At 32.6% G+C, this 21843-nt stretch overlaps 2 protein-coding genes across 6 annotated transcripts in view; both read left to right on the top strand.

The window, feature by feature from the left end:
- Positions 1–21843, top strand: part of LOC107064762 (neurobeachin-like) — a 136812-nt gene that overhangs the window by 108612 nt on the left and 6357 nt on the right. The gene's annotated exons all lie outside the window — the stretch shown is intronic.
- Positions 6257–21843, top strand: part of rg (A kinase anchor protein rugose) — a 198931-nt gene continuing 183344 nt past the window's right edge. Inside the window, exon 1 of one of the 3 annotated variants that reach the window (XM_015317773.2) lies at positions 6257–9513. In XM_015317773.2, the coding sequence (XP_015173259.2) occupies positions 9310–9513 (204 nt within the window). In that variant the 5' untranslated portion in view covers positions 6257–9309. The remainder of the gene's footprint in view (positions 9514–21843) is intronic. The other 2 variants (XM_015317778.2, XM_015317785.2) reach the window with 2 other exon arrangements.

The following is a 21843-nucleotide window of genomic DNA, read 5'->3' as shown; positions in this document are numbered from 1 at the left end:
TGAGAAAGCGAATACCATAGCTAACTGTAGAAACGAGTAAGACGACAGGAGACGACGCTGTATACTCCCATGAAAGGAGGTAAAACGCGCGAGAATGCCAACCGAGAGAGAAACTTACAATCCAAGTTTTCTCATATATTAGTGGAACTTGCTTGAAGTCGTAAACTTCGAAATATATCAATGATCTTGAAGAGTGTGTGTATGTGTGTGTGCACTCGCACGCTTGTCCCTTCCTTGCATTCACGAAGTTAAGTAAAATACGTATACGAACTATTTCTATATGTTTGTCTGCTGCTGTTGCCTTCTATGCAACGTGAACGTGAATATGCGTGTATTTGAATCCGTGTGTGTTTCTTCGATAGTATCCTAAAAGCTTGGAGATGGTTTCTCTATCGACCTCGATATTTTTAACAATTCGATAGATCGAACAACTTGCACGTTCGTTCGAGTCCGCGCGAAATATTAATTGCCTGGAAATTTAGTTTGGTCAACGGGTAGTGGCTTTTCCATTTTGTTATTACCTTCGCATATGGCTCGACATTTTCTGAATAGTCCAAAAGCTCACGTGGGCTTGTTTCTCTGGTTATTTTCTGTTTTTTTTTTTTTCCAAATCTTTTTTCATTCCTTTTTACTCCTCCGTCATATGTTTAATGGACGTCACCGCAAAAATACGTTATAGAAAAAATTCATAAAGCTGCGTTGGCGAAAACAGTGACGCATTATCGTGAGAGCTTTCGATGCATACTTAATCGCCTTATATTTTAATATTTTATGAGAGTAAACGCTCAACATTGAATAAATTAATGAAAAAAGGGTGAAAATATCTTTATAAGATTTAAAAGCTTTTCCTTTTGCTAGATACTTTGGAAAATAATGATTGTTTTTAATCTGTTGGTTAAGTAAAATAAATCAATTTTATACTAAAATGTTATTAGACGAAGTAAGAAATTATTATATAAAGTATATTACATTAACTCGATATATAATTGAAACTCGTGAAAACATAGAGAGTGAAAATGAGATGATGAAGAAGAAGAAGAAGAAGAAGTGAATGGAGAGGTAAGGGATGAAATAGGGTGAATTTGAAATGAAGTAATCAGTAACCAGGCTTTTCTCTTGTGGGGATGTTTTCGAAGGGATTACAGTCATGAAAGCGACTAACAAGATCATCAAGATACATTGGCGTATTGTTCAAGATTTCAAGCATCTTTGTTATATCATCGTTATTCATCATCTTTTTCGTTATTTACTCGACAAAAGAACACGAGATAATATGAAGTTCACGTAAAAAATAAAAAAATAAAAAAAGAAAGAAATAAAAACAAACAAATCTCGATTTTATTTTTATCTTTTTAAAGATATAAACATCGTTTTTACTTTTTTCTTCTTTTAAAAACAATCTCCTATTTTTAACGAAATAAAAATCATAGAGTCTCAACTATATATTAATAATATAACACTGGGAAGTCTGTATTTGTGAATCTTTTGTGTTCGCATTAATAATAGAGAAAGCATTTTTGAACTGACGTGTAAACTGTTGGAGAAGCAAAAGAGTGAGGAGGAGGAGGAGGAGGAGGAGGAGGAGGAGGAAGAAAAGAGAAGAGGAAAACGAGCTTCCGGATCGATCGAACGCGTTTGAGAGTCGTGAGTCAAGAATCGAGAGCGTACTCGATCAAATTCATCATATGGAGTGTGCTTTAGACCAATGCAAATCTTTGCCGGACCACTACTAGCATCGCTTAGTAATCATAGTCTATGTATGTATGTATATCTGTATATATATATGTATATACAGAGAGAGAGAGAGAGAGAGAGAGAGAGAGAGAGAGAGAGAGAGAGAGAGAGAGAGACTATGGATTCTCTCTTCTATTTCTCTCATACTCTTTCTTCTATCCCTCTCTGTCTCGTTTCTCATCTAACTATCTGTCTTCGTTTGTCTCTCACGAACTAAACAGGCAAATGAGTTTGCAGAACTCGCTTAGAAGTGTTGATTGGAAGATCCGCCTATGAGCAGAGTTCTGTACTCGTATTCCATGTAGGAAGGATCGGTCGAAACAGAAGCTCGGCATCGTTTCAAGAGGGAACGTTTCGAGTTTGATGCTGGATGTTCCAATGGGTTTAACACCGGACGCGTAATCATCGACTTCGTTAAGTGCGTCCGTTAATCGAGTTCGTGTATGCTATGGCCAATGAGATCCGTTAGATGAGATTCTATTTCTATCTCTTTCCCTCTCTCTATTCTTCCCTCTATTCTTTGTCTCTATCTCTTTCTATTTCTATCTATATCTTTCTATCTTTTTTCTATTTAAGTGGTTGCTCATTCTTTTCCTTCACAATGCGCTTTATCGTCTATACGATATCATTATGCAGTCGATTAAGAATCATTTGCGGTTTTTCTCGTAATTTATCGAAAAATTTTTTAAATTATAGAGATAATTGTGCCGATTTATACAGATAGTTAACAACCTTTAATTATATGAAATGGAATTAATTTAATTCAAAGATTTGAATTGAAAAAGAAAAACTTCTATGAAGTTTGTTAATATTTTAATGAGCAATGTTATAATTAACATTATAAAAGGAACCATAATAAGACTAAAATGGTATTATAATTTGGTAATTATCATAATTGTATAATTAAATTTTTTTTTTATAGATTTTCTTTTCAAAAATTGATAGATTTTGGTATAACTTGACCTAATAAACAATCGAATTTTTTCCTTCGAATATTAGAATTAAATTCGACTCGTAAATCTACAGTTCAAATTCAATAATTTGGAATTTCCCTAGACGGCTATTTTTTCATATTGTTTTTATCCGCATTCGTTCTTTTCGACAAGGAACGGTCGATCTTGCAGGATATCCAATTTAGAAACGTCTCTTTGAGAAGCTTTTGTTCAAATACGTCATTGCTATATCTCTTGCAAGCTTGGAATGTACGTGAACTATTGTATCTGAAACAAAGTTGAAGAAAAACGTAAAGAAATATGCGAACATATATATATACAACGTAGCAACGGTGAGACTGACATATTTTTCTGCTACCTGGGGAGATCTTTTAAGTGATCAGTCTTTTCATACGCCATGCAATCCCTTGGGTTTCATTGTTTACGAGTAGACTAGACTCGTAAATATTTGCGTCGACTTGGAAACGTTAGCATTAAAAATGCGCCTATTGGTAGCAAGCCTCTATTTTATCATATGTAAACACATGTGTGTTTTATGTATATATATATAACTAAATGAACTTATAAAAAGTTCACTATATTTGGCAAAAATAATAGATTTGGTATGGATGAAATTGCAAAGCTTGAATAGGAAATTGAAAAACGATTGCGCTAATATTTGAATTTCTCCTACTTTTTTCCCCTCTTTTTTTTATTTTCTTCTTGATATCACTAAAAATTCAAGCAACCAAGTATAATAAACCAAAAAAAAAAAAACAACTGTAGTAGAAAATTGATTAATATCTATGCTGTTTCCAGGTTATTCATTAAATCCCTTAAAAAAATATATGATTTCATTTAAATAATATAACTGATATTTATTCATCCTCATTTTTTCATTAACAAGCGAAATCTGTTTAAATATCGATAGAATCAATGAAGATATATGGTTCAACCGTATAGACCGATTAATTTATCTACACGGCTTTCTATTGATCCGTGGTGTAAGCCTTTGTCCCCATAATTATCTGCACGCATTTCTGTGGTACTGGATCAACTGTACGAATCCTACATGTAAAGGTTATCCGAACGATAAAACCAAAATCATTGCGTTGTTCGAATTGTAATGATTTGAATGAAATTATTTAATAAGGAAGTAAAAAAAAGAATATAAAAATTGCTTGATTGTACCACCCTGTCCATAAATATCCTTTATATAAATAACTATTTGATTATTAAACAAAATAATTTTTCCTATTAATTATAATAGAATGAATAGAAGAAATGAAGACAAACTACAATGAAGATTTAAGTCACATTCGTTATGTCATAATAACTTCGTTGACCATTCGAAAGGTCGTTCATCTTGTCCAAAGGCTTATTGGTTTGAAATGGAAAAAGTATAGTGTAATCGTATGGTCGAACAATACGGAGTAATTAACTGGAAGTTTCTTACAGTAAGACTGCAGTAGATAGTGTAGAGACCTTATCTGAGTCGAACAGACACCAATTATCGGCTTACCGGTTCTAACATCCTCCCCGGCCTACATGCGATTAACTAAAGCTAATTATATCTATCCGATGAAATTCTTGTTGGTGATAAAAGTCGATATTTCTATTATTTTTTTCTTTCTACCGGATTTAATTATCGATTCAATTTGAATCTTTTAGCTATTTGATTTAAGTTAATTGAAGAAAAATGTGTACATAGAATAAATATTATAATATTCTTATACAAATATTTCATGTGATAAATGATAAAGTTGATAAAGTTAAAAGAAATCGTTAGTTTCAATTTAAAAAGAGATTCGAAATTGTGGAAAACGGAAACATTGAGAAACTAAGGAAGAAAACTCTTCTTTAGGTAGTATCGGAAACAAAGTAGAAGGAAAGCAAGTCGGTATTTTCTTCTCTTTTCTTCCACATCGTCTCCCTTTCGAGCAGCATAAAATCTTTCCGTCATTAGGATACTCGAAAGAGAAAAGTTGGGAAACTGCTATTAAATGGTCATGTTAAAGTTCCTTTCCACGATCTAAGTCCTTCTTTTTCTCTTTCTCTCTCAGTTTCTCGACGATGCACTTTCGAAATTAGCTTTCTCCAACGTAACGTACAGTGGCTGAAGGATCTAAGGTGCGTACGCGCGCGTGTTCAGTGTCGTCTTCTTTGTATGCGTGTTTGTGTGTACATGTAACATTGTGGATGAGCAAAAAAACATCGGTCCATCTTTGATGGTGTGAGCTTTAATGTTTCTTACCATAAAGGACGTTTAAGTGTTAAATGTATAACCTGACGTTGCATACAGCGAAACGTTTAATTGTTTGATTTTTTCTATTAGATGATGATGAAGTTTATGAAATCTATAGGAAAGTTTTTCAAGAAAAATGTGCAATGTTTGCAATCGTACAATGGGACCGTCAGATTGACCCTTCTCCAATTTTTGTTCAAACTTTGCACATTTGTGCAAATCCAACAAATATTCGTTGTACTTTTTTTTTTAACAAACTAAATATTTATAGACATCAAAGACACGAAATCATTTTTGCGGAATTTTTACTCCCGTTTTTTTTTGAAAAACGGTTTAAAATCTAGTTTTTTTTTTCTTTTTTTTAAAAGAACAATAGAACGAATATTCTCATGGATTACTACAAGTGTGCAAAGTTTGAAAAAAAATCGGAGAGGGCTCAATCTGACGGGTCCCTTTGTTAGTGAATCGTTAAGCATCAATTTTTTTCTCTCTCTATTTCATTTTCCTCATCGTTCTGATTACAAAATACGCTCGTTATTTCTTCGAAAAAGTTTTGTTGCAGTTCGTAAAAATAAAGAAGAAAAAAAACATAAAAATAAACGTTCGATTCAAAGTAGATCATTTTCTTATAATTCAAACGTGATTATGAGAATTATGCTTGTTATAAAGAATATAGTTAATTTTATTTATTTCTAAGATAGAAATTTTCCTTGTCGAAAATCTTTCTTGATAATATCGCAAAATGTTCTTAATGAGTCTCCTTTAATCCGCTTAAGGCCATTAGTAAATCATTATCTTTCAAAGAGTACCTTCCCTACGATGAAAAGGATCAATATTGATACTAGCAATGGATTTTATGGGTAGTATGATCCGTTTGAAACATTCAATTTGTGTTTATTGATTATATCGAAGCTCACGATAAAAGTATTCTTATAATAGAATTAATTAATTAATAATCGAAGCTTTGACAATCTGTTTGTTATTATTATCAATCATACATACATATGTGCCCATAATTATGAAAGTGGTCTAAGCCATGTATCTCTTGTTTCAAGATATTTAAAGATTTATATTTGAACACTGTATGAATTCTATATAATATTGAAATAACAAACATTATCTAACGATTCATTTTTGACAATATCCTAAAAATTACATTGAATTTATTTAGTTTAAAATAATGTGGTGCTTAATAACTGATAAACTCATTTTTTTTTAAATTTTGACTTAGACCACTTTCATAATTATGAGCATATATATGCATGTATGTTGTTAAAGAAAACATCATGGATTATATTTGTATAATGTTGGAGGTATTACAATAGTTTTGATTGATCTTGATTTCGATCGTAAAGAATAAAAATAAAAGGAAGACAAGAAATAAGAAAGTATCGAAAAAAGTTATGGCAAACTTTTCGATAATATTTTGTCATGACAAAAGATGTAACAGATTGAAATGTGCGAGTGACAATATGTTCGTAAGACGAGTTAGCATCTGTTGGATAGATCATCGGTTGAATCTGTAAAGAACAAGTAAGAAAGAAAAATAAAGAAAATATAGAGAAAACAAGTTAAAGAAAAGAAAAAAGAAAAGAAAAGAAAAGAAAAGAAAAGAAAGGATAAGAAAGAGGTAGTTCCCTTTTGAGTCGTTAGCGCATCACGATTCCGTGTGCTCGACGGGTCAAAGAATTCCGCAAAGAAGAATAAAGTGTGGATGCACCGAACGATAGAAGAAATAGAGTAAGAAGGTTGATAGGAAGGAAAGAAGTAAAGAACAAAAAAAAATAAATAAAGTAAGAAGGAAGAAAAGAAGTAGAAGAAGAGAAGGTACCGATAGATAGGTTTACACGCGCGCAAGCAAACAGATGTAGATGTAGAATCGTAGAAACGAAAAAAGCATCACAAATAAAAATCTTTTGGGAGTGGTAGTAGTGACGTTGTTGCTGGCGATGCTAGTGGTGGTGATGGTGACGGTGATGGTGGTGGTAGTGGGAGTGGTAGTTGTAGTGGTAGTGGTAGTGGGTAGTGGTAATGGTGGTGGTAGAGTAGAGAAGAAAGAGAGAGAGAGAGAAAGAGAGGAATGGTGGAAGAAGAGAAGAGAAGAGAAGAGAATTGAAGAGAAGAGAAGAGAAGAGAGACGAGATCGGAATATCGGGGACGTGGTTGGGGGTGGCGCCGCAGGCCGCGCCGTCGCCCAGCATCCCTCGTTTCCCACCCGGCCACCCTTCTAAAGGCGTACCCTAGCACTGAGAGAGTATCTGCTAGTCATACGCCGGCCCGTTGCGAGCACGCCGATACGGCTCCGCGTGTCCGCTTTCGTCGTCCGATCTCGACGTTCCGATCGCAAGCTGATCATTTTCCTACAATCATACGTTCCGTTAATTAATTATACAAAATCAAGTTATATTATTTTTAATATCCCTTTAGTGTTAATCACCCTAGTAGTTTTTATTTCATTTATTTATTATATTATTTTATTCATTGCAAACACATTTTTCGAGCATAAAATCTCGTATATATGTTTGAGAGCAAATCGATAGTGTATATTATTCCGTCATTCATTCATCCATCGATTGAATGTTGACTTTTTTTCTTTCTGCCACTACTACTACTACTACTACTACTACTACTACTGCTGCTACTATTATTGATGATTTTTTATAACCTGTGAAAGCTTAATGCTCAAGAAATGAAATATTGCGGTTACTTCTGAAACTGCATTTAGATCTCGTCAGACTCTCACATGGTCTCTGTTTTGTTCCCCGACCCACTCTACTGCCTCCAGTCGTCGTGGCTCCCTCTTGTCGCCGTTTCATGCTTCACGTTTCAGTGGCGAGTTTTACTCGCGCCTGAAGTACAAGATCAGCTTCTACGGATATATTTCTAGATAGCGAGTATTACGTGAGAGGACTTATTCCTCTGTGGGTGTACGTGTTCACTTTGTGTTGGGGCAGTTCAACAAAAAAATAACTATATCGTCATTGTTAAATATAGAATTGAAGAAAACATTTAAACTAATGTTAGAAGATATTGAACGTAGATGAAGATAATGCAAAACGTGTTGTCCAACTCTTACATGTAATACCTTAGGAAAGGTCAAAACTTGGTGATAAACAATAAAATAATCGACTTATATCTGATACGAGGCTTCTTTTCAACGTGGAAACATAAGTGATCACATTTAATATTCCTCGAAGATTTGAGGACGAAAAACCGATTAACAAATATCATAGTTAGAATGGATACATTCCTTATTATCGGCATTTTCTTTTTCTGTTACGAGATGTGTGACTTGATCAGGCGTTACGCCACGCCACAACAAACGGATCTTCATCGATCGGTCGAATCTCCCGCGGCACCACCACCACCTCAAAGGATTTTTTCCATTTCACGAAAAATACAGAATCCATCTGCAACCTGCTGTCCACGATAGACCGGAAAATCTGAAAATTTGTCTTCTGATTAAACGTGTTGATTTTATCTTTCATCCGACGGGATTGTATCTTTCTATAGGATACAACATATTACGATTATGACGCAAGGAAGAAGATTGGATCAGTCATCACTTATTCAAGATTCGATTTCAATCCTGATGAGATCTATTCTATCTGTGGATATTAATTCGATTAATATTTCGTCTTTCGGATCTATAATTCCATCAATTTCTGAATCAACGACTCTACTATCAAGAAATTCTAATTTCATTCATAAAAGAATGTTAATGTCATCGAATTATTGAACTTTGATCACTTTTTGAATCAAAAATTAGACTTGATCAACTAATTCTATAAGAAGTGAATGTAAAATGCGTTAAAGTCGAAAATATTTTTCCGCCGGCGTAATAAAGGAATCAGTTTTCTTTACGACCGTTTGCGTTTTGCTAGCCAAGAACCATAAAGACCGTCGCATTGATCATAGAAAACTCATCGAGTGCAACAAGAAAGTTTCACTTCTCTCAATCTATCTCCCTCTGTCTATCCAACGATATCTATGAACGTAAACACATTTTATGATATCCCTTGGAGGGTGTGTGCGTACTCAAGTACGCGTGTTTAGTGTCGTAAAATTTGATATTCAGGATAGTGTTCGATCCTGTTGCATGTTTGAACGACGTTTATGCTATGGCTAGATTAAATTTGTTGACTTTACGCGATAAGTGAAATATGAATTTTTTGTGAAAAATATATATTATTATTATTATAAGGATTTAACTGTGTTCTACATAAGATATATGTATTTCGATTAAGTGTCAGTTAAAATAATAAAAAAGAAAAAAGAAAAAAAAAAGAAAAATAGATCTATTTGATTGATCGTCGAAGACGAAATAAGGATCACTCGCGTGATTTTCGCGATCCATAGTGATCCTAAAGAAGATAAGTAAAAAAGGGAATAAGAGAAATGGACTCGCTGGAACGACTAATGAGCGCCGGTTCTCACCATCCATCCCTTACGGCAGCCACGCGATCGCAAAACGCCTTTGTACAGGCCAATCTCTGCTCTGTGATCGGTCGTAAGGGTCGACACCTTACCGGCACCTTCTGTTTGACCGGAGACACGATGGAGGGTATCATTCAGTGCCTCGTCTTTCTTAAAGCCTTTTCGGTAAGTAACTACCAAGAGGTTCAATCCTAAGACCATTTTATTTCGCAAATTTCTTTTTGGTCGATAATTCAGTCTTCCTATTAAAAGATTTTTAATGAAATTTTCACATTTAACGTAATTCGTTATTTTTTTATTTAACCAACATTATTTCATGTTATTCCTATTTTTAAATCTTTATTAAAATAGCGACTATAGAAATTGTCTTTTCGTTAAAAATAAAAAGAGATATGTAGTTATTGAAAATCTTAGAACTAATTTTGAACCTTCTCCAAGGTTAGGTACCGAATAATCTCTCACAGAAGAGAGTCATTTTCTCTTTTTTCCTATCACCGATTTCATATCTTTTGAAATAACGATGAATGCGTTTTTTCTTCGCAAAGAATAAGACGAGAGAAGACGCGCAAGGTTGAATAAGTGTCGAAAAATAAGAGCTTCGTTCGGATGCTCGAACGGTCGGCTAAAATCGACGATAATGAGAATTCGGTGTCGAGTGGAATTATTCTTAAGGATCATCTCCTCCTACTCCTCCTACTTTTTTTTCCTCTTCTGTCAAGGTACGAGCGAATACGGTTTTCGTTATCCGATTCGACGATGTTATTGATCCTCATTCCTCTTTTTTCTCCCCCATTGCTTATCTTGCTCGCGAGCTTGGAAAAAAAGTCGTTGTCATGAAATTATGATTCTCAGTTCGATTCCTTTCCATTTCAAGGTAGATTCAAATGTACGATCGTTCGTGCTTATCACAAATATTAATACAGATTATCGATATCACCTTTGGCCACGCACATTTTTCTCTCAGTTTTCTTCTAAGGGAAATCTTTGTTCTACTTACGAGGTATCGTAACATTAAAAATCTTCAGAAATTGTTATCGCTTATAATATCTTATATTATTAACTTGTAGATATTAATTGCAAGAAAGTATTCCCATTTTTTATATTAAAATTTGTAAAAGAAAGTTTAAACGATAACAAGTTTTAAATGGTTCCAAATTTAAAAAATAATAGTTCATACAAATTAGATTAATTCTATAAGATATGAAATCTCTTTTGGAAAGCATTAGCCTAAAGGAAAAGTATATAAGATTGAGTTAATCAGAATATTTGGAATCATTTTCATCGGAAAAGGTATCCAAAATAGTAATAGGATACTTGGAAGAAGATATTCCGTTAAGGAATAGAAATAGAATTGGCAAGTAAGAAGAGGGAGAGAGAGAGATATCTGAATAATTCGTTCTCGAAAGTAGGAGAAAGGATCCTTTATCAGAACTTAATGAGAAGATCGTAGAGAAACTTCCGAATCCTTCTAATTTCAAATCAAACTACTTTGCACTTGAAAAGGAAAGCTATATGCGTGAATGTGTTTCAAGAAACGAGTGCTATAATTGCAGTCTATTTCTAAAGATAGCAATTCATCAACGAACTGACGACAATTTTATTTTCTTTGAGGAAAAAGTTGAGAACTGAAAAGGAAGAAATCTTGTACAGTTTTAAATACGTCTGCTAGTATATTTCTCATGGTTTTCTTCGTCATCTTTGTCATCTTTGTCATCGTCGTCGTCGTCGTCGTTGGCTATGTCGTTGGCATCGTTGACGATGCCGACGTCGTTCTTGGTTCAAATAGATGGCATTCTTCGTTTCCTTCGTAAAGGAGGAGAGTGAAGAAGAAGGAAGGGTAGGGCGACGAAGGAGATGATAACATCTTCGTAAGGTTGCCTATGAATTTTTATCCGGTTCGCCCACAGCCACGAGCCTCGGGGGAATTGCGAATCGCGCGCGCGCGCGCGCGCGGGTGCTCATGTGAGTAAAAGGGTGAGAGTGAGAGTAAGAGAGAAAGAGAGAAAGAGAGAGAGATGCTTTAAAAAAAACTTTGCCTTCTTTTCTCTCTTATCACCAGTCTACTCGTAGCCTGATGGAAGTTATCAACAAGACTAGAAAACGTAACGAGTCTCTTTCCATCTTCTCGCACCCCTTACAATTTCTTTCTCTCTCTCTCTCTCTCTCACTCTCTCTCTTTCTTTCTTTCCTTGAAACGATCAAGCTTCACAAAAATCACAGTTTCTTTTTCCGCTTGAGCTTTTCGACCAAGCTACTCCGTATAGTTTTGTATAATGCGGTTGGCGTTAGGTCGGAATACGATTTCAGCTTTGAAGAGGTGATGAGATACCTAACACTCATTTCCGCTCAGGTTTTTCCACGTTTCTGACTTCACCCTTGTCGTCGTCTTCGTCGTCGTCGTCGTCGTCGTCGTTGTCGTCGTCGTTGTCGTCGGTGGAACGAAGCAATTTATTCCGCAGCACGCAACGTTGCCTCTCCTTGAAAGCTCACTGGTCTGCGAGATTTTCGTTTAACGACTTCGTGAGTTTTCAGTCTTTTCTTCTTCTTATGCCCATTCTGTGACTTTTACATATTTAACATTTTTTTTTATTTTTATTATAAATAATCAGTATTAATATCTCGTTATTAATTATCGTATTAATTTTCTTTTTTTCTTCTTCGCTAGATCTTCATCAATATACATTTTATTTATAATAACATTATTACATTAATAAGACAAATTTAAAATCTATTATATATTAAATTATATATTTTTTTTTATATTAGTTTTAAATATTAAAAGTTATATTAAAGTTATTTTTATATTAAAGTTTTATATTATTTATTTTTATATAAAATTTAAATTTCCAAAGAAAGTTATTATAATTTATTATTATAATGTGACATTTATATATATCGATAGGTACCTTCCCGATCGTATCACGAAATAATAAAATATTAAATTTCGTTTTTCTACGAGAATAGGAAAAAAGCTTCGAAAAGCGATTGATAGAGTATTAAAACAGAAAAAACGGGACGAAGAAGATCGATATCATCGAGTGGTCAAAAAAATGTTTAATCTCTTTTCTTCTTTTTCATCGTACGTACCTTTTTGTTTTTTATTTGAAATTTTTAGATATTCCAATAAGGAGTAGGAGGAGGAGGAGAAGGATGCCGATTCAACGGCTTGAAAAAAAAGTGAGAAAATAGCGCGTATCCCGTCAAGCTAGCTGCTTGGGATTACGATAAAGCTTGAAAATAAGCTTACGTGGCATAAGTTTGGCTTCGGTGACGGTAAGAAAAGAAGAGTCAGCCTTAGACGATATAACGGGTAGAAAATCTGTAAGAGTGGTGAGATTGAGTGTAGCAGAAGAAGAAGAAGAAGAAGAAGAAGAAGAAGAAGATTGGAGGGATGTTTAAAGGGGGAAGAAGGAAGCAAACCAACTTCGATTTCCCAACGTCGAGACGAGATATGAGATTACACTTTCCCGAAAACTATTTCTATTAAGTTGAGTTTCCACAACGTTTTACCGTGCTAAACGATTATGAGAATGTGGTTTTCTCGATACGACTTTGTATGTAAACTTTCTACATATCTTTAGATGTTTTTTATATAGGGATTGCTGTCGGGAGTGCATGCCATTGGTAGCTCGTTTTACGTGCCGTAGTTGAGATAACGAACGAACATCGAGTATATTAATAAAAAAAAATATAGACGAGGAGCTAATGAGATCGTTGCTTGCTTTCGCACGCATCTTCTATCTTTTTTATTTGTTCATTTTTTTTTAATTTCTATTTTTCGTGTATTCTCTATCTCTCTCTATGTATATATATATATTTTTTTTATTCCTACATTTATACTCTCTTTTTCTTTTATCTTTCTCATTAAAACTTTCAAAATATTCACAGTTCGAACAAAATGCTTCTTCTATCTTACTATACATACATATATAGTATACATTTAGAATTTTTAATACGCAATATCATTTTTTTGTTTCGAAATAATTCTCGAGATAAAATTAACAATAGGGAATTGGGTAGAAAGCCGTGACAAAATATAACGCGTACGATCGATACCGCAACATCCGCGTTAGTGCTAGGTGACTCGATCGCAAGTTGAAAGGAAAAAAAGAAAAAAAATATATGAGAAATGTTGAAAACGCTAGATCGGCTTTCTACCAAAAGAAAAGAGAGCATTTGACTCGATTGCGAATTTTCGTGACGTAAAAAAAAGATTAAAAAAAAAAAAAAAAAAACACACAGACACGCAACAAAGAAAATGAACAAAAGTAGAAAGAAAAAAAAGATCGAACGCTTATTTCGTCGAGAAATAAATCGCATTCGTGTTTAAGCTTCGGAAGTTATACGTTCGCACGAAATAAATCCATGGGCAAAAGCATCGGTGTAGTACTATGTATGTGCGTACGTGTGTGTAATATGTATGTGTGCGACATCTGTGCACGCGAAAAACGCGGGAGCCTCTGTGCTTTTACGCAAAATCAAATTACGTGTTCTCAAAGCTCTTTGTCTAGATTGATGAACATTTTAGAAAATTACATACGAAGGCATCGAATATTTATTCGTGCTGTCTTTGAAAATCGCTGGAAACGACTTGCATAAAGATAGAACCATCGGCTTGTCCCTTGGGTGAAATATTTTATGTTTTATATTTCAGTAATTAACATGTTCTATTTCGCATGCTTAGATCTATTATTTCTACTTTTTATTCACTGAAAAAGACGTTGATTTGAATGAAATGAATTGAATCAATATAGTCACAACAGACGCCCAATAGGTATAGTCACCCATGTACCCCATCGGTGGTACATTCCAATCTAAATGTGTTCATATCCAATGTTAAATATCAACATGTGAAAAATCAATTACTTTCTTATTTGTTTTATTTGTTTGTTTTTTTTCTTTTTTCTATTAACAGTAGTTTCAGTTAAACTGACTTTTCTAATAAATGAGCTAAATTATTGAACAAAAAGTCGAAGAAGTCGATGAAGTTAACTCGTATTAAGGTTTGCGAAGTAGAATTAAGTACAAAAGTAATGAAATTCAAAGGATTCAGTTGGTAGTTGGGACTTTGGACGGCACGCGTGATATCATGTTAATTACTCCTTTTCTCGGATCTTCCGGTAACAGATCTTCCTCTTTATTCCTTTTTCATGCCATTGGTAATTAAAGGAAGCTTTTTATTCTTTTCTTACTTTTGCCAACGGCGACCGCGCACGGAATTGCGTGCTTCTGAAGAATTTTTCAAAGGAATTTACCTTCCCTTATTTCTACACCTTTCAAGCGAAATTTTTTCATTTAATATCACAACTAAAAAATGTGCTATAATGTTTTTTGATTTATTTAATTTTGTTATTTAATGTAGCATCACAATCATTAAAAGTTTGGGTTATAAACAACACAAGGTACAAAGTTCACGATGACTTTTACTTCAATTTTAGGGTGCTTGATATTTTGTTCTTCTTGAATAAAAAAAATAATCAAAGAAATATTTTTTTTACTACTTTCTTTACTTTTTTCTTATACCTTAAGGCAACTATCGATCTTTTTACGTAGGACTATAGTAATCCCCGTTGTTTGTGATTATACGATAACGCCGCAAATAACGTCAGAATTGCGTCATGAATGAAATTTATTGATACGCAATTGAATTTCTCCGGGGAATATCCAATCGAACTATTGCAATATTTGACCGCATTAAATAAAAAAAGAATATTATTAATTTTCTTTTTATTTTTTTATTTTTTTTTTTATTTTTCTTCCATTTTATTTTTTCCTCTCTCATTTGAAATTTTCATGTTTTTTATTCTCTCGCATTTCGTTCATTTATTAGAAAAGTCAGCTAAAAACAAGTTCGTTGTGAAAAGAAGAAGAAAAAAAAAAAAGAAAAGAGGAAAGTAGGTCCTTCGAATTTTTGTATTTTTGTATTTTTTTTCTTTTGCTGATATTAACGCTGTACTTTAATTGCGCAAATATAAAAAATAAAATATCACGCCGTAACACAATGGTTCATTTAATCACTCTCGAGAATTGTTAAATAAGTATTAGTAGTACTTTAGCGCACATACACACATACATATACATTCTTAATGCGGTTTTACCAATGGTATATACCATTTAACCGTCTATTTTTGTTCCCCTCATTTAGTTTTTCGGTAAGGCTAGATCGTGAGAAAGTTTAGTTTGAAAAATTTCTTTTACAGAAAAAAAAAAAAAAAAAAGAAAAGAAAGAAAAAAATGTAGAAAATTTCTGGTAACGTTGATATCCCGATTATTAGAGTTGTTAAAAATGTTAAACGTTTAGATCTTTCACGAAAAAAATCTTGACTTTACTTTGAGTACTTTTTAATCATGGAAAGTGATTTCTTTGTTTATTCATCTCTTTCATTTATTCACTTCTTCATTATCCTTTTACATTTTTTTTTATTTTTTTTTATAAAGTTTATTTAATATCTAAAGTTCATATATTCAGAATGCTGATATTTGATCAAAACATTTAAAATATAAAATATCGTGTATATAATTGTATGTACTTGATGTAAATATGGTATGTATGTGTTATATAACACGCTAGAGAGTAATATGTAATAAACGTTTAAGGAATTTAATAATATATTATGTTAGAAATATTAAATAATAATTGAAGTATAGTAGTTAATTAAAACATTCTAGTTTGAACTATACTTGAACTCTTTGTGCTCTCTCTCTCTCTCTCTCTCTCTCTCTCTCATCTCTTTCTTTCTCTTTTCGTCTATATGAAAGATTATCATCGTCGAATATTAAAAGTAACGAGAACCTCTAATATTATATAATTTAATGTATCTTCTATCTTTATGTATCATCTTTCCACTCGTCTAGATAATAATAATTGATCGAATATATATTTGTATCATTTAATGCTGTCCATTATTTAAAATATCAAAAAAAAAAAATTTAGATATTATATTCTTTTTCTTCGTAAATATGTTTATATCAGAGTAAATGAAAGACCATAAAACAACGTGACTTTCATAAACATATCTCATTCTTCTTACAATATATCGTCGTATGTTATATAGAAGTAACATGTTTGTATGTCGTGTATGCAACAACTTTTGATTCGATTTCGCGAACGGAGAAATAAATTAACTCTATTGACAGACACGTTCCAACGGGGAAAAGCAAACGGCCTTTTCTAGCGACAGGATTGGCACGCGAACCTTTTCTGTAGAAAATACCATCGTATGTACGTTACTGCGACAAACAAACCAAAAAAAGAAAAAAGATAGAAAATTGGAAAAAAGGGACAAAGAACTGGGACAGAAATTTGAGGTATGGTCGATGTTTTCTAGCAACACTAGGTACCAACACTACCACCAATAGGGGGATTACGACGACAAGGAAACTCACCGTTTCATTTTGGTTGACGTACAAACATGGACCACGTCGTTAACAAGTATTTCACGGTGTGCGAATACTTAAGTATTCAATGTTCGGTTCAAAGCTGGTTTGCCATACCTCGTCCTCCTTCGTCTCTCTCTCTTTCTCTCTCTCGCACTATACATATATATATATATATATATATATATATATATATATATATATATATACAGTTGTACCAATATTTCCAATTGTATTTTCATGAATTTTCACGAATTTCATCGAGTCGTGAGCTGATTGCAAAATCATGCGTATCCGTTAATATTGATTTTAAGATGACAATTGGACGAGCATTAATGAAAACAGTTATCATATTATCTAATAATTATTCTTATTTTTATTATCAATGAAATATTCGATAACAACCTTTACGATAAATATAACGTTACAATATAACTGTATTTCAATACTTTGAAATAAAAAATCGACGGAATACTAACGTTTTTTCTCTACCTGAGTTTTATTTGGACGACGATGGATGTATTTGCAGTCGTTAACCTTTCGCCCAAGGTATATTAAGATACTTCCACAGTTTCCACTTCATTTACTTTTCAATGTTATCGCTGCTATTACGCGAGCGAAGATTTAAAAGCTCCGTTTAACGAGGAGCTTCATTAAAATTTGAGAGAATGCAGAGTATTTTGTCGAGGAATGAAATTGAACGCATCTTTATAGTATGTGTGTGTGTGGATGCGTGCGTGCCATGTGTATTTTCTTTTTTTTTATATTGCAAAACCAACACAAATCATTAATTTGATGGCACATGAATAAAAGAAAAAGGAACAAGTATAGGAAAAGAAAAATTTAATCTGTTGTCGTGTCAGAGAAAATATAATATTTCTTGCATTTTAGTTTTTTCTCCGTTTTTAGTTAATTTTTTTATTTTTTTACGAGAACGATCAAAATATTATTTGTACTGCTATCTCCCTTTGTTACGTTGTTTTTTTTTTTATTTTTCACTTTATTTCCTTCTTTTCCACGTCGTTGCAGCGAAATTTTACGATTTTGGTCGAGCATAAAGACGACTTACGATCGTCTGACTATCATCACTTACTACTACTTACCGGTAATGTCGTCTACGGTGAATTGCCTGATTCTGACTGATATAGTTACTACTTATTCTTCTATTCAAGAAGAATTTGCATACTTCTTCTTATCCTTTTTTCACAGGTAATACAAAGAATAAAATTTATTAAATCAAATTTATAAATATGCTAACATTCAACATGTTTTATTATAATTATACGCTTCATTCATTTTCTTTAAGTTTTTTTTTTTTTATGTTTTTCGTTTCTATTGCGTGTGTACAGGAAAAGAATATTTATTTAAAAAAAATATATGAAATACCTAGAATCAAGTTTATCAAGATAGTTCTATATTTTATGAAATTGATGTTCAATAAGTAAAATAATTCAATGGTATCTGATATTTCAACTAGGATGAGATATTTGTATTTATTGTACATTTACTATACCATACCTTTGATATATTGTTATACGAATGAATTATACAAATGAAAAATGATATCATTTCTCTTTGTTGTAATTTTTTATTATTTAGTATCATGATTCACGATATCGAAATAAATATTATTTTTCTTTGATTTCGTTTAGTTTTCTTTGCTTTCTTTTATTTCTCTCCATAAAATACCATTTGCAAAAGGTATTTTGTTTTTAATATGCTATCGATATCTCTTTGCTTATCGATCTTTATTCTCGTGGAAAAATTGTACCATACGTGAAAGCAACAACCATCAGATTTACTCTTTTTTCTTTTTTTTTTTGGTTTTTTTTTTATTTCCCTTTCACTGTATCTCCATTCCTCCCTTTTCTTTTGTTTTACTTTGGTTATATATATATGGTATACATATATAAAAGGGAGAGAATTTTCCATCCTCCAACTAGGTACATGGCAATACGAAACCGTAGTTCCAAATAAGCCGCAAAAACCACTGCGTTATTAACCCTTGGATTATCAAGTAGAGCGCCTTTGCGACGTAGAGGCTTTTGTGAACAAAAACGTTATATGAAATGGACACAGAGAACGAGATTTTTCTCTCTTATTCTTCCCATCTCTCTCTCTCTCTCTCTCTCTCTCTCTCTCTCTCTCTCTCTCTCTCTTTACAGTTTTTACTTTCTTTTCTATGCAATCGCGGCTTTTTTATATTTTTTAATTTTTATTTTTGAAAGTATAGCCGAAAGGTGTCGAGCAAAGCTCATGGCTACTTGTCCTCCGGAGTCTGCACGATAGTAAAAAATGGAATCCTTTCTACGCGAGTAAGTTAACTTATGTTATGAAAGATTCTAATCATTTTTTTTGCCCTTCTCCTTGTCTTCGTATTTTGAGAAAATATTGAGGTAACACAAAGATAAAATAATGGTTGTTTCATCGCGCGTTGAATATCAACAAGGCAATATCGTCTTTTACGTGTTGTTTCACGATCATATTTTGATCGGTCAATTTATCGATAATCCCCGTTGGGCTTTAATCTAATATGAAATCTACCCTCGTCGAAAGTCTAGCGAGGTATTTGATCACATTTTGATTTTATCATTGGGTTTGTCGTAATTTTAGAAGAAATATATATATATAGATATAGATATATGTATATTACAAATATGGAAACAAAATTCGTATATATTTTTATAGCTATCCATATGTTTATCTAATGAAAATATACGTTGATGTAGAGATTTGCGTGAGTTTTTATAGGATCGTGTATGAGAGTGTTCTCTGGGTGATTCATTTAAATGCAAATATTCGTGAACAATCTCTTTTTTTAAAAGTATTCAAATAAAACGTATGAAAAATTCCAAAGGAATATTTGAAAATAATTGTGTTAACGACGTTTTTATATAATTCTGGACTATGGTGGTAATTTCACCGGTTACACACGTTCAAATACATTTTCTCTTTTGCAATAATTTCTCTTGTAAAAGGTCATGAATCAGACTGAATCTAAACTTCAATTCAAAATTACAACGTTTCGTTCGAAAAGCCGTTGCCGTTCTTTTAAATCATTAATAAAGTTCAAATATACGTTGAGAGTCAAATATAATATCTAGTTGATTTAAACAAAATTTTTTTCTTTTTCCTGTATATTTCCTATCTCTTTGAAAGTTCACAATTATACTCTGTAATATTTCGAACGTAAAAATTCATTTGACGTTGGTATATTTTCGTAACTCACTTGGCTCGTGTCATTATTTATTCTTTTAAAAAGAGCTGAGCACCCACTTCCAGAGTTCAAGAGTATACTGTTCCTTCTTCTAGTTTTCAGACGCGACTAAAATTCATCATCTGCTATATAGCGATATATCTCTTGTTAAAAAGAAGACTAAGTAAGATAAAGAAGAACAAATAAAATGATCAAATTATTTTGATCAGCAGGTGGGTTTGTGTCTTGATGATTTATTAAAATTTTCAATGCGTCATCATAACGTTATCATTTATACTTTCTAATTTAATTTAAGACTATGAAAACAATGTTATTAGTTATCGTGATATTGAAAATAATAATCGCTAAATAGGAAGTGTTGTTTATTTTAAAGCTTCGTTAATATATCAATTTACGTTTTATCGTTAATAATGTTCATGGGGTATGTAGTTAGATAGCTTATTAAACCAAGTCATTGATTTTTAACTAAACACTAAAGAAACATTCATTTTCAAGAATTTTATTTAACACCAAATAATATAACGAATGACGATACGAACAACGAATCTAACAACGAACGGTTATTATCGCTTGGCCCGACGCGTCGTGTATTTGATGCGCGTTGATAATTTACATAAATTATTTTGGGCGTACGTGAAAGATAATAACGCGGGTGGTATAATCGCGTTTGGGTAGCGCAAACCTACCTGTATATACTTCGATATTTCGTTGGAAAATATAAATATAGGTTACTCTTTAATTTATTATAACGGGCTGATTATTTAGCTGAGCTTTCAACTTTAGTACGCCATTACGTCTTATAAATATGCGTCCTAATAATACATTTTAAAAGGTTTTTCAAATGGTTGGAAAATAATTGAACGTTCTTATAACAGGCCCTTCATTATTATAACGTTCGATAAAATAATTATTGAATAAATGAACGATTATCCTTATGATGAAAAATGTAATAATAATCGTAAATTAATGAATATAAGATATAATTATGTTCGCGTACTTTGAGAAATTATTTTTTCTTTTTTTAAATACATCATTATTTTTTTAATAAAAACTTTCAAACGCATTGGAAAAGTTTAACTGGAGCTTCAGGGCTTGTTGGAGATGCGAGTCAATCCATAATATCCATTTTACATGGAATCCATCAAAAAGTAGTGCCATCGAAGTTTTTTTATTGATATCAAATATTGTGAGAAAGATGGAACTTTAAGAAAGATGATAAAAACTTTAAGGGTGTGTCTTTGTTGTAAGATGTATCATGAACCGTGCTATCTAAAAAAAAATAGTGTCACTATAAGGGATTATTGTAAAGATGTTATCAATAGCCGAAGCTATTAACATTAATGAAGTACGTTTAGTGTTCTAATGGTGCTTCTCCTTTATCTATCTTCATGCCATGATACTAATTAAAGTGAAAATTTTAAGTGGTTACTAAGTTACGTTCTCTTCTCGCACACACACACAAACACATACATAAGCATTATATATGTATATAGAAGCAAATATATGAAAATGGTGTAGAAATATAATTAAATTAATAGGTGATAGCAAGTGGTTTGATAAAATGACAACGAGAGAACTGAGTAAGCTAATTAAAGAAGGACGATTGAATCGGTAAATGGAAGAAGAAGTGATAATAAGGATAATGAAGTAGGAAGTTAATTAAGTACATAGGCGAAACGAGTTTTCAAATTTTCAAAGCCACCAAAGTTACCCAGGTAAACTTTTTCATTTCTCGTTGGTCATTCATTAAGAATGACAAATCGATTCTCGGCTTTATTTCGTTCTAGAAATGTCAGTAGTACCTACGTACGCAATTGTTACGCTTGACGCGATGAAATTACGAGTTTTTTGGTACAAGAGAATCAAATTCAATTCGTGTGTAATGAAATTCATTCATTTTC

Source organism: Polistes dominula, unplaced genomic scaffold (assembly GCF_049000335.1).
Source record: "Polistes dominula isolate Pdom_NZ unplaced genomic scaffold, Pdom_raw_medaka contig_24, whole genome shotgun sequence".
Lineage (NCBI taxonomy): Eukaryota > Metazoa > Arthropoda > Insecta > Hymenoptera > Vespidae > Polistes > Polistes dominula.
This window is presented reverse-complemented; position numbering and strand designations above follow the sequence as displayed.